This window comes from Artemia sp. Qi Xiang Cuo, chromosome 3, assembly GCF_049724085.1.
Source record: "Artemia sp. Qi Xiang Cuo chromosome 3, ASM4972408v1, whole genome shotgun sequence".
NCBI lineage: Eukaryota > Metazoa > Arthropoda > Branchiopoda > Anostraca > Artemiidae > Artemia > Artemia sp. Qi Xiang Cuo.
Window position 1 is genome coordinate 15,104,448 of NC_142796.1, and position 14,599 is coordinate 15,119,046.

The 14,599-nt window shown below is 33.2% G+C and overlaps 1 protein-coding gene across 1 annotated transcript; it reads right to left on the reverse strand.

Moving 5' to 3' along the window:
* Positions 1-1,470: 1,470 nt before the first annotated feature.
* Positions 1,471-9,821, reverse strand: LOC148953798 (cytochrome P450 307a1-like). Its single transcript, XM_089085648.1, has 3 exons — positions 9,390-9,821; positions 5,312-6,112; positions 1,471-2,778 (listed from the first exon to the last, which is right to left on the reverse strand). Exons 1-3 carry the CDS (start codon positions 9,778-9,780, stop codon positions 2,453-2,455), a joined length of 1,518 nt encoding a protein of 505 aa, XP_088941774.1. The 5' UTR covers positions 9,781-9,821; the 3' UTR covers positions 1,471-2,452.
* Between the last annotated feature and the right edge of the window lie 4,778 nt (positions 9,822-14,599).

A 14,599-nucleotide genomic window follows, 5' to 3' on the forward strand; every position in this document is an offset into this window, starting at 1 on the left:
TAGCAGACTTATCTTCTTATTCTTCAAAACTTTTTTCAACTGTGTAAAAACACCCTGGGCCTTGGCTTTTCTACATCTAACATCTTCACTATATCCACCAGCTTTAATAATGATACTACCCAGATAAGTAAAGCTATCCACTGGATTGATCTTCATATTACCGAACATAGCCTCTCCAACTTCATTTATTCCTTGTCTAAGCGACTTGGTCTTCTTAATATTCATTTCAAAACCTGTTCCCTTACCCTGAGCTCTTGAATTCTCATAGTTTCTCAGTTTAATGATAATATTCTGTATTAAGTACAGGGATGATCCCTGATGCTCGTTTATTCAATTTTTTATGTTTTTATGTAAATACCCTCTTTTTAGCTTTCAATCTCCATTATCTTATGTATCTATCTTCATTTCAGCATGATGTTAATCATCGAGGAAGCATCAAACTCTAGGAGCATTTCATCGCTGTACTTAAAAATGACTAATTTTCAAAAATTGTTTGTTTTGGCACCCACATACCCTTCCCTCCCATATTCGCAGGGGTATTAGGCTACATATCCGCTTTTGGTTCCTGACACCGAAGATTGACATTAATTTTGTGTAAGTAGCTATACAACGGAATAATACTAATCCCTGAATGCGCGTGAAACTCTCACCCCTTCACTTAAAATGATATATTTTCTGGTATTTATAATTTTTGTTGTAACTACAGACGCTCTCCTTTTCCTTGTTTGCGGTGGTGTTGGACCACTCTTGTGCAACACCATCTTGACCGGTGTATTTCCACTCTTGATTCCTCCTTCCTGATAATTAAATAATTTTTGTCATTATAGTTACAGAGCTCCCTCCCCCATACTCTTGGTAGCAATAGGCCATATTTTCTAAAATTACCATAGCCTATGTTTTAATAATTTTGTATCGCCATAATGGTTATCTTGGGTGTGCATCAAATTCCAGACAAACAACCCAACACATATAAAGAAAACATAATTTAATGAATTGAAAATTACGTAATTTTTTCCTTTTCTTCCTAATATATTAATCCCAGTCTACCCATATTATGAAAACCTGCTATAACTCCAAGATCCGGCATTTACCTTGTACCATATTCACATGATATTTTACTAATACTAATACTTAGCTAGCGCGTATTGAAGCCATCAAAATCTTTCAGCCAATCAAAAAATTATGTGAGAAATCTGATTGGCTCAAATTACCGCAAGCTAAATCTTGGTATTAGTAAAATGTCATTGTGAATTTACATTTACTTAATCTATAGGTACACACAGTTGGGTGTAGAAAAAAAAACAGTTTGCCATTACCGCCAAAACCATTAAAAATTTGAATGAAGTGCTAAATTGTTCGACATTCTAGACAAGTTAAAAACACTGTACTCATTAGATCCCCTTCCCCTCCTCAAAGACATCCGTAAACCTATTAATCTAAGTATCTGATCAAAAGTAGGAGATACGAAAAAAATTGAATAGTATTTTATTAAGTAAAATATCGCACTGCCATGAGATCTAAGCCGCAAGCTTATGATATACCGTTTAAATATATCTTTTCCATTAATAATACAGTGGACACAAATACATCTATACAACAAAAGTAAAAAAAAGTTTTAGAAGCGCAACGAAAGTAGAGAGACAAGTAACTGCTGCAACTATAATCACAGTAAATTTCGGAAAGTCAAACATTCCTTAAGTTACACAGTACAATCTCATAAAATAAAATCTCATCAACAAATCCTTAATGATTTTCGGACTATTTTTCATACAAAAGAAACTAAAAAAATAGATAAAACACTCAACCGGTAAAACTGTTGCCAAAATTTCGGTCAAAATGGCAGTTTATAAAGCCAACAATCTCGGTTTATGGGTAGACTTAATGAGTCAACATTAAAATATGTCACAAAAGTGCTTTAATAAAAACAATGCATTAGACACTGTAAAAACAAAGAATAACTAAATGTCCAGGGTTTTTAAAATGGCCAACGAAGTAAAGCAAGAACACTGTTGCAAAAATACCCATTCTCAGTTTTTAGGTATTTTAGGGGGGCTATTTTTTAGACGTTGTAATAAAATACCTAATTAGGGGTATCAAAATTTAGGTATATTTTTGTATAAATTTTTAAAGACGATTTTTTGGTTCATACAGCGTAAAATTAAGAGGAAAAAATTTCATGCATAATGGATACAAGTGGACAAATTAGCGTCAAATAATAGCAGTTCCCGGTTCTGCCAAGGTAAAGCTCATAAAAATCGCGGGATGAAGAAATCACATGGACTTGTTTTGTTTTTATTTTATTTTTCCTTTTCAGCAAAATCTAGTTCTGTATTTTATGTGCTTAAAATTAGCTTTTTTTTGTCTAAAAAAATACAAAATTCAAACAATAAAGCAAGTTATGCTGCAATGAGAAAGCAACGTAGCATTTTTTCAATCCCTGGTCGTGTTTTGTTTAACTTCTTGGGGTTAAAACCATTCGAAAAGTATCAGGTGGTACTGCAACGCAGGCCTTCGGCAAGAAAACGTTATCTGTGGCGGTAAATTTAAAATTTTGAACCATTGTAGCTAATCCCATAAAACCAACATTATATACAAGGCGGTATCCCATACAAGCTCTTTTGCCGGTACTGAATGGTATGAAACTTTCCGGTTTATAAATTTTTCCATTTTTTAGAAATCTTGAAGGGTTAAAAACTTTCGGATCCGTCCATACTTTATCGCTGGTGTTCAGCTCATAGTTGTTGAGGAAGATCATAGTGCCCTCTTTAACTCTAAAACCTAGAATACAAAATATACAATTAAAGTTAAATTAGAGCAAACTGATATAATTAAAATTAGAAATTAAAATTAAAAGCTGGCGAAAATTATATGAAAAATAAAAAGTGTCAAATGTTGACAAAAAAAGTAATTGTAGCTTCCATTAAGCTTTATTAGACTTTTATGATAGGAAAAAGAAAGTTATTGCAGCATTTTTGTCACTTAGGATAGCACAACAAAATGTTTTCTAGAATCAGTTACGCGTGCACAAGTGGTTGAAATTTAGTTTGAATTTCTCCAAGTAACTTTCAGCTTTTAAATAGTTTGAATCTAGCCGAAGACTCTTAGGAACATTACAACTCTCTTGGCTTTAGGGTAAAACTTCCTATCTTTAACTTCAAAATAATAAAATAGAAGACAAAATTCATTTTTACAGTAAAATCTTAATTACGTATGTCTTTATGATAGAATACGATCGGATTTTTTCAATTTCGTACCTTGGGGGAGGTATGATCTCAGTTACGTACTCCCAATTTGGCTTCGGGAGGCTGATATTTAAGGAGAGAATGTGAAACTTAAAAAAAAGAAAATAGTCTAGAGAATGGAAAATATTTAGGAAAAAGTAACGGGCCCAAGCCCTACCCCCTGTTTACGTGACTGGCTAATGTGTTTTTCTTCTGGCTAATGTGTTTTTCTTTTGTCCCCATAAGTACGACATTGATTTTAAAACACGCTTTATAAATTTGAACAAACTCCCTTACAAACTCCAAGCCTTCCCATTTTTAGTTTTTGTTTAATTAACTATTCAATATTTCATGAATATTTATTGAAAATTTCAAAAATTAGTTACATTTATTTCTTCTATGGATTTCAGCTATCTTTCGAGCCAAAAATTAAACGCATTTTTTTTCAGAATTATTAATCATACAAGACCGAAATCCCTTGACAAGGATACCCAAATCCTGAATTTTTTAGTTCTGATATATCTGAATTTGGATATTCTAAATTTCGAAGTTCAGTATTAAAAAATCCAATAAAAATCTTGAAATTATAAATCATTTAATACACTAGTTATTAAGAAGATTGGTTTTGTAATTAAATTATTTGGTGAAAAAATTTTAGTGCTGAATATGGTTTGTGTGTCTTGCAGTTCTGTATGAAGTCCAAAAACATTTGATGTATTCAAATTGCAGTGATGTGTAGGGCTGCCACCTTTAGAAACTATTAATCGGCTTAATGATGCTCATTCCTGGTGATACTTTATTTATGATTTTTTCTCAGTGACTTTCTGTAACTTTTTTTGGTATTTAATTCGTCTTTGTCTGAAAATTTTAGTTCCTTCCATACATTTTCAGGTATAAAAAGTAAAAACTAAGTTGCATTTGAACGATTTCCAATAAAAAAAAACTTTGGATTTATCTATCAGGCAATACCAACAATTTCCTTTTCGAAAGATTTGGTAGTACCAAAAAAAAAAATCTAGGGTATTTATGTTTTTGTGATGTTAGCTAGTCTAGTGACTTTGAATGGATTATCCAAGCTATTTTTTCACATGACACTGGCACACCTGAGTAGTACAGTTTGATATTAACATTGTAGCATATGGCTGGATATCGAACCTAAATATCGAACCTAGGTATCGAATCTAAACATGGAAATAAAATTGATAAAAATTATAAAATTCTGTCGATTCCTTTATTACAGTGAAAATTATTGTTATCAATACTAAAACAACATAAACATTTCTTTTCAGAAAAAAAAACTGTTCAAGTTTTCTGAATTTGACTTTGTTTCCAATACGCCTAAAGGACGTATCTGATGTTTGAAATCCCTCAAAATAACACCCACAACCCTTTTGCTGCGCTGCAATTAAAGGTAGGATCAGCAGGGCAATTTATGTTCTATCACACTTCCATCCGTTTTATATGTATTATGACGCTGATCCTCCCTTTGAGAACAGCCTAGCTAACGATTTTGAGCAATTACCAAAGACTGGTGAAAATTTCAAATACAACATCTAGTAGTTACAGCGACTATATATATATATATATATATATATATATATATATATATATATATATATATATATATATATATATATATATATATATATATATATATATATATATATATATATATATATATATATATATATATATATATATATATATATATATATATATATATATATATATATATATATATATATATATATATATATATATATATATACATATATATTATATATATATAAATTATATATATATAATTATATATATATATATATATATATATATATATATATATATATATATATATATATATAATATATATATATATATATATATATATATATATATATATATATATATATATATATATATATATATATATATATATATTTCCCTGTTATTTAAATTTCAATGATAAAGCTGCATATTTTCTTATCTGTACTATGTATTTTTTTTCAATACATCGAATATGGTATGGTTGATTTTGACACACCCTGATAGTTCACGTGTCTTTAAATAGTATCAAAGTCTGTTCTACATACCTCCAACTGTTGTATCTTCTGTTGCCACGTGTGGTACGATTGGTGAAGAGGACATACGAAGTGTCTCTAACAGCACTGCGTCAGTATAGGGCATCTTTTCTCTGTCTTCAAGTGTTACTTGCTGTCCACCAGTAACTCTTTGCATTTCTTCATACATTTTGTCTGCTACATCGGGTGTAAGGCAAAGTTCTCCGTATGCTCTCATTAAGAGATTGCCAACAGCAGAATGACCACCCAAAAAATCTTCCAGCTCGTATAAAATATGTTCCCAATTGAGGGAATCCTTGCAGTTTGGATCGTTCTTTTGATCTTCTAAATAAGCAAGCAGTTCGTCTGTAAAGTCACGCATGTTTTCACGATCAAGTGTTTCCCTGTGTTCGTTTATGATTTTCTCAAGAATAAAGTCCCGGATAAACTTTGCCCAGCTAGCAAGGTCTGAGAGATGTTTTCTATAAAATGGTTCGAGCCAGGGTAGGAAATCAACAGCATACCCTTGGTTAATATCCCAAAAGATTTGGTCAAAAAGACGAACAACCTTGTTGAAAGTGACATCGTTGTAGCCGAATCTCTCGGAGCACATGTAAAAGCTAAATACGTTGGCACACATGCATAAAATCCAGGGCTTGACGTCAACTGGTTTGTTGGTCTGCTTCGAGAGCTCCTCAACCAAAGATGTGCACTCCGTTTGAACGACTGTACTGAGGGACTCGAACTGGATTGAAGTTGGTCTTGGGTGACAATATTGACGAGCGAGTTGACGTCGGGCTTTCTGAACCTCCGACCAGTCACATAGTGCCAAAGCTAAAAAAGTAATATATATATATGAAGTTAGTTCATTATCTTTAAGACATTTTAAAAATCTGATATTCAGTAAAATCATTAATATTCACTAAAATCAAATCAAATAAAAATGTTAAATTTTTCAGTTTAATGTAGAGTTAATTTGTGACTTAGCTTTGATAGCAAGGAAGAAGAATAAAGAAAAATGAGAGAACAGACGAATAAAGGAAGAGGAAGAGTGGAACGTTTTGGTAAGATGCATTCTAGTAATCTTTTCCTTTATGCCTAGGATACTTAAATGAAGCTCATGTGCAGTGAATTCTCGCTTATCCGCTTTTTTCACCAGTTTTTGTATATTCTCTTAACTGCCTTTATGAAATGTTTCGCTAATTTTAGTGTTTTTTTTTATTAATTTTTCAAACATGTCAGATATAGTTAAAACAGAAGTAAAAAAAAACAAAGCAAACCCTTGTTTGACCCGAGGGGCCAGCTACTTTCAAAAATCGTTTACGCAAAGTTGCGCTAATTGTGCCTTGTGTGACACGAAGGTGCCGAACTTGTGAAGGAACAAGTGGCATTCTGAGATAATACCAGGTAACGAAGATTAAGTAACACCTCAGTTTGACCTCTGCTGTGTTTTTCTGCCATTTGTTTTTTTACATTGTTTTTACACCCCTTTGATGTGGTAATAGTCTGACCTAGATGCTGTGACAATGTCTCAAAGACAATCTTGCCCAGCTTTGGTAACTAAGTATATAAGCCATACTCGAGTTATACACTAAACTAGTAATTTGTTTGCATAATCTACTATGCACTTGGCAATGAAATTCTTGAGCTTATATGTGTATATTTTGAAAACCTGTCTTTAATATTCCAATGAATATACTTTTTCTGGTTTTTCAGCGGCCATAAATTGATATCTGCTTCATTTCATGACATTCAATAGCAATTAGCTTTCCAATAAAACTTTTCTTTATAGGGAGGGGGGATTTTCTCTAGAAAGAAAGCCGAATACTAGCGAACCAATAGAATTTAACTAGTATTCTTATGCTACGAATAAATTCTTACCCTTCCAATGAACAGGGGAAAAAGAATAAATCCCCCGAGATAATACAGATGACACCCTCGGAAACTTATCATTAAAGTGAGAAAGAGTTTCAAATTCACTTTTTCTTCGTGAGAAGCCCCATTGAAAAAATTTATCGATTCTCCTGTGCCAGCATAATTATGATTTAAATATAATTCGCTATTCCTTTTTTACTAATTGAACTTCTCTCTCAAATATTGGATCTCCTTCCCGAATAATACTGGAAAAACACTGAAAATATAGACTCATCAATACCCTCTGTAAAGAGTTGCGAGGGAAAAAAAACTGTTAGGTTTAACGCAAATTAGAAGTTGCCAAGTATTGTCTCCGCCGATGTTACTTGATACTCATTCTTGTATTTTCTTCTTTTTTTTACTTTTTTTTATTTATGCTCAAAGACTGATGGTTTGAAAGACTTAACTTCAAGGGCTATGATATTTGAATAATAAAATGTCTTCGTGGTATATTTTAATTTCCTAAAGACCATAACATACATCAAATTTCTTAGCAATTATTTTGAAAACTTTATATTAAAAAACAACAAAAAAGAAACAAGTAGCCTACATATACAAAAAATCAAGTTTCCAGAACTAATATTCATAGACAAATAACTTTTTCGTCTAAAACATCATAACATACTAATGATAAACCATAAACTTTGTTAAATTTGAAAATTACTAATGCACTCAAGGATCTTTTACAGACTCATAAATATTTTAAAATAATTTTTTAAATAAATCTTTATTTTTAAATAAAGAAAAGAAGTAAGCCTATTAATAATTGATTAAGAGCATAAACACTAATCGTGTACCACTTAATGATGAATTTCCCGATGCGTCCTTCAGGCACAAACTCAGATATGGAAGCGAGTGTATAAGAGGGGGGGGGGGGGGTTGAGATAAACTGAGAAGACGTAAAAATTTTGTGACAAATGAAGGGAAGCATAAACACAGAGGGGGTGGATTCTACCTGTGTATGTGTCTCAGATAGAGTTGCCACCACAGTCAGTTCCTAAAGTGCCTAAACTGCCAAAATTTGCACGCTACAAAGCGATTTTCGGTTCTACAGTCTAAAAATAGACAGTAACAATGCTAAAATAACACTTTTGTGCTACAGGTGGCAACCCTGTTCTCAATCGGACTGACAAACTGATTTTCTGTAACTTGTTAGATACCTGGAAAATTGTAACTGATTTTGATTAAGCTGGATGTTGTTGAAAGAAATTTAGCTATTTTTGGAAGAATGTGAATAACATTATTGAATTACAGGTAGCTTAAAATTAAACTCAAATTATTAGAGTACAATGAATTCGGAAAAATTCGGCCAATATCTATTATCTAAAAAAGCAACAGTGCTAAGCGGAAAACTGTTGTGATCTGCTGTTATAACATATCTTAGAGACATGCTTTCGCTACATGTTTGTTTTTACCAATTTGTATATTATTGTTACACAAAAATTTCCCTTATTCACTAAATTTAACTGGAGCAAAAAGACCTGTAGCGTATATAATCGTATAATACACTGAAGAAAAAACCTGATCATAATTTGTTATTTATAGTTTTTAAGGAGATAAAAATAAAATTACATAATTTTTAGAAAGTAACGGAGATCTTTAGTATTGACTTTCTTTAGAGATCTTTAGAGATCTTTAGTGTTATGAATCGCACAATGGTGAAGCTAGGGTAATTTTTCAAGGAAGTTTAATCATTGGATAAGATGAAAATAATCTGGAGGGTTTTTACCAACGAACAAATGTTGAAATTAGGGAAGGGATGGACTTTTCAGGCAGGTAAATTTTGAAAAAATACTAAAATTGGGCAAACTATATGGAAAATGAAAGAAATTCTATGAAGAATGGTAAAAATTTTGAGATTTCGGGGACAGTTGAAATTTTTGGAACGGGAAATTCTATTGAAATGGGAGTTTTCAATAGGTAAGACTCATAGTCGATGGGGCTCAGTACCCTCTACATGTCACCAAGTTTTACCAATTAAACTAACACCGGATTTATAGAAGTTGGACTATGCCAATTTAAATGCCTCTCTAATTTCCCAGGTTCTGATCAGTCGCAATGCTGTTTCCCCCTTAAGCTTATCATTATGATACTTTAATTCGCAAAATGCATCTGAATCATCAATATTATATATGTAGTGTGTACAAGAAATAAACTAGAAACTCTGATTCAACCTAATAAAAGTTAAAGTACTTACAATTGTCTCTATCTCCTCCAAAAAGTTGATGATAGCGAATGAAGTTGGGTCGTCCTCCAAAACTGGCCCCTTTTTGAATCAAAACCTCTTTAATAAGAGGGAAGCTGTTGACAATAACACAAGGGGTAGTTCCAAGAGTCAAACTGTAGATGTCTCCGTATGTCTTTCCGATATCGAGGAAAGCTTCGAACGGCACCTCATGACTGCCGAGAAGGTGTAAGTTCCCAATAATTGGGAGAGGTCTAGGTCCAGGAGGTTGCTTTAATATCTTTCCATTGCTTTCACAGTCAAGATCCTCTAATCTAGATCTTCGAACTTTGCGCACAACGGCAAGTACCATGACTGCAACTACGGTAGCTGCCGCCAAAAGTGCTGTTGTTGTTGTCAGCATTGTAAAGACAATGTTGAAGATTTACTGACGGAAAGTCAACTGATGAGAAACATCATAGCCATCGAGTACTTGTACTAAAAATCTTAGGCCAATTATGAGGTAAACCCTTAAAGCTGACCAATGAGAAAAAGGTAGAAACAAATAGCTCAGCGTCAGGTACTAATTACGGCAACAATTTCTTTAGTATTACCATATCATATTACATACGAAAGAAACTTAAACTAAAAACAAAAGTAATGACATACTCACTTTTATATATTAATGAAATATATTATCACTACGCCGGAGACGTCGGGCGGGGGGAGGGGTAGACCCTCCAAGCGCACGATATAATATACTTTTTTTGAACAATGTGAAAATTCAACTCTATGAAGCTCAGCCTCCATTTCTTTAACCATTGGTCCCTCTTTCCTGCAACAATTATATAAGGCCACAAAACAGATTGTTATGCTGCCGAGGTAGGTGTAAAAGAGTTTTTTATTTTTTTTTCTTATCTTAGAAATGTAGAAAGGGCAATTTCCTAAGGTTTCATTTTAAGATTTACTAAGATACACTAATAAGGTCCCTCAGACCATACGTAAAAACTTATTTACCACACTATCAACATCTATGGCTTTATTATTTTTTTTATCCTGTTAGTACTACTTCTAACTCCTCCTCGCAAAGTAAATCTTCCTTCACTTCCAAATGGTCAGAAGTGTTCCGTTCTCTTCTATATCATTACCTACAACTTTACCACGATTTAATACTTTTTCAAAATGTTATGTCCAACTCTCCTTATAACTAATTGAGCCCCCTTACTATTTTTAACTGGGACAAGCCCAGACTGACTATTTCTTCTCAATTTCCTAAAATACCAATGCAATAATTTACTATTATGCCATTTGGTTGCATCTTTCTAATCCTCGGCATTTTTTCAGTGTCCTCCATTCCACACCTCCTTCGTTCCTACTTTAATGGTTTCTCTACTTCTTTTGCTAATATTTTCTGAATTTTCATATGATCTATCATTTTAAAACTTCTTGCGCACACCCCTCCTCTTTTCCAAACTGTTCAAAATACGTTTTGTTTTCATTATAGCGCAAATGACACTCAAACAGTTTAGAAGTTTCGGAAACGAGAGGGAGTAGCACCACTCTTATTTGTAACACCTCCATAAGTCTTGTGAAAATGTTTTTTTTTCTGTATATTGTTGATGTTGTGAAAAATAAGACACACGCTGATGGAAATATGAATCTTTTTCAGTAAAGCGCAAATGACGCTATGACCCTTAAAAGGCTTAGGGGGCGGTAGCCCTACTCCCATTTGTGGTGATTTTTGTTCCTTTTAAGTTGGACAGGATGATTCAATTTGTTTGCTGTGCATTTTGTGATTCATTTACTTGTCTATAGCAGTATCTATTACCTTTATGGCTCATGTTATAGCTGAATAAATTGAGCCAACTTTATGGCTTATGGCTCAGTTATCTTAATTTCTGCTTGGTTCGGATCTCACTTACTCATTGATAGAAAATTTTTTCATTTTAAGTTTGAATTATTATTGGACTTTATTTCCATTTTCTCAGGTTTTAATATAGCTCTTTACTTTTCTTCGAAAAACTTCTTTTGTCCAAAAATATTTTTATTAAAACATAATTTTGGTTCGTTTTTAATTGACGTTGGTTCATTGTTTATTGTTTACTGTTGGTTCATTTTAGGAACATCTGTAAGGAATTTGCTTAAGTAATTTACCTCAATACTTACACCGGACACAAAACATGTTTAACTGCCCCCCCCCCCTCATCACAGAAATAGAAGTTCTTTAGTTCGTCCCCCTTCCTTCTTCTACGCAACCTAAAAATTTCAACTCCAATCCAAGAGCGCTTCTCAAGAAGTTTTTGATAACTTTGAGACACATACTGTCATTTGATTTAATTTTAACGTCTCTTCTCAAGTCACAGTTCATTGAAGAGTTGTATCCCCCCCCCCCCGTTAATACTCTCCGAAAGTTTCAATATGATACTTCCAAGCTGTTTGCAAGATGTCGCATATACATCATTTTGATAACTTTGCAAAATATAGTATTTTTTTTATTGACCTTGATAATAAATTATGCATGGATTACAAGTCCCTTAAGACCTTTATATTGCAAAATCGTTTTGGTACATCAGATACGAAATTAATTAGTCCTTCCTCCCACAAAAACTTAAAGTTTCCTAGAGCCACTCTCCTCCTTTCTTTACCCGACAGTATCCTTAAGTTTCAGCTTCATTGCTCAAACCGTTCACAAGAAATTGCAGATATGCTATTTCGCTGACCTGAAAGTTTCAACTTCATCCCCCGCGCTGTTCCACAGATTTTGCAGATATTGTATTTTGGTATTCTGGATGCACATCATACCTTTTGACTTAGCTACACCCTCTTCCCCAAGACACACTTAAACGTCTTCTTGCCTTTCCTGCTGCCTACAGCCTCCCCGGAAATTCCAAATCGATACTCCATAGCCGTTGCCGAGATGATGCAGAAAGACAATTTGAACAGCCTGGAAAAGCATAGCATCTTAACTGTGTGTTTTAACTGTGTGGATATTTTAAGTTCTGTAGGAACTTATAGTACAAAATTACGTTGGTGGACTAGCAAAAAATCTACACCCCCTCCCCTGCGCAAAACTTGAAGTTTCCTTGTCTGATTTACCCCCTTCATTCCCCTTAAAACACCTTTGAACTTTAACTTCCAACCAAAAGCTGTTATCAAGTCACTGCAGATATGCAAATTCAATGACCTGGATACATGCAGCATCTTTCGATTTACCTCTACCAGACGCCAAAATAGCAGTGGTGGTTGGGTGACAGGGAGTATATCTCAGGATGTTTTTTTTTTTGCAGGAATAAGTTTATCTTTAGATACTTTTAGGATAACACTCTCAAATAAAAGAGCAATTAAATTGTATACAAAATGAAACAAAAGACAGTAAATTTTAAAGTATTCCTGGCAAAGGGATCAATTTATTTAAACAATAATATATTTAATGGTTATGCATGTATTCTTAAAAGAAAATCAAACTCAAACCAAAATTACAGAAATATTTATTGCTTCAGTAGATTATAAAAGATGTAGACTTATCTTTGTGCAATTTCCTATGCCTTAGAATAGTTTACAGAAACAGTAGAGATACTAAAAAATCATCCTGCCTGCATAGATACCACGTTTTGATTTTTATACCGGTCATGTAAAGTGTACCTCTTTCATAACAGGACAATTCTCCCTCCCTCGAACTTAAATCCCTTATATATTCAGACATTAAAAAAAAAAAAAAAATAGAATAGCGAAAGAAAAGCAAAATTTAAAGATACCATCCAGCTGTCAAATTGACCCTCTTTCCTTCTATTGTCCTATTCAACTAAATAAAATGAACAGGTTCAAAAAAAAATTTCATCACAAGAGAATCTTATCAAACAGTTTTTACACCGTCAGTATTGGCTTTCTATGCTGATTCTAAATATATAAAATTCTTTCAGTTCATTGTTACCCACCCAAAAACGAAGTCTGAGAAAATTTGCCTGATTTTTGACAAAAGGGGATTGATTCATCTTATGAGAGAACTTTACTGTAGTGGTTTCAATCTCCAATCTTCAAAATGAGGAATTTCGCTTTTTTTAGAAGAAACATCGTCGATACCTGTTTATTTTTTTTCCCAGGGGTGATTGTATCAAATCGAAGGTTCAAGATAATTGGGAGGGAGCTCATTCAAATATAAATTTAGAGCTCTTTTTTAAGTGACCATACAGATTGGGCCAGGGGAAAGTCTTGTTTTCTGCCATTTTAGGGCACCAAACTACAACTTTAACCCTGAAGAGGACGAATTTTCGATCAATTTCAAATCATGAGATGCTAACTGACTTCAAAGTATCAATAACTATATTTTAGGCTTCCCAGTTGCAAAATAAGTAATGCCACCCGGTGGAAGTACTGGATTCGACGAAGTTGATTCGCTTTATTTGTAATAAAATCAGGCTACGCATGGTGGTCTGTAAATGCATATCAGCTATAATGAAAGGGGGTGAGTCATTGTTCAGGTGGGGGTAGGATCAGGGGCGGATCCGGGATTTTTTTTAGTGGGGGGAGGCAAAATAGGTTGATTCAATAAACTTGTGTTAGCAGCAAGTTTAATTAACGCAATCTTCCATTAATTAAATAAATTACACTACTTTAGACTACGTTACGGGGGGTGCCCTTCGCCCCCTGGATCCGCCACTGGCTAGGATAGGTTCCTAAAAAGTTTATTTTAATGGAAAAACTGCATACTCTTCATGAGGCTTCAGATAAATGTTGAAAGAGTAAGGGGAAGTAGGAATTAATTAAAATGTTTCTCTAAACAGCTAAAATGTTACATACCCATATCTACCAGCACACAGGTGGAAAAGGCAAGGCAAGCCACCATCAGTCCCGCCTGGAAATTTCTTTGGGGTGGCAAATACTGCTAGGAACTTAGTTTTTAGCAATTTGTATTTGTAGTGTTTTTCTTTTTCTATTTATATGAAGTACTTAAATGTATTTAAACAAATGTATGTAATACAATTATCGATAAAAAAAATCCAATTGTAGAGGTTGTGATGGCTTCAGTTATATAGAAGACCAAAAGTCTCATAGAATTTCCATCCATGGATGGAAACTAACACAATAATACTCCTTTTCGTCCAATCGAAATTCTTTAGTAGTAATATTAAAAAGAAAGTTTTACCAAAATTAATATTCATCGCCAATTTTCTAAGTATATTCAAATTTTATTCAAAATTGAAATTCACTGAAATTTATTCACTGATTTTTCTCCTCGTGAAACT

What these genes read in the sequence shown, in the direction of transcription:
- LOC148953798 (XM_089085648.1), bottom strand. Translation starts at nt 9,780, where the DNA reads ATGCTGACAACAACAACAGCACTTTTGGCGGCAGCTACCGTAGTTGCA. An exon ending in TGGAGGAGATAGAGACAATT is followed by an intron (nt 6,113 to 9,389) that starts GTAAGTACTTTA and finishes TTACTTTTTTAG; the next exon opens with CTTTGGCACTATGTGACTGG. An exon ending in AGAAGATACAACAGTTGGAG is followed by an intron (nt 2,779 to 5,311) that starts GTATGTAGAACA and finishes TTTGTATTCTAG; the next exon opens with GTTTTAGAGTTAAAGAGGGC.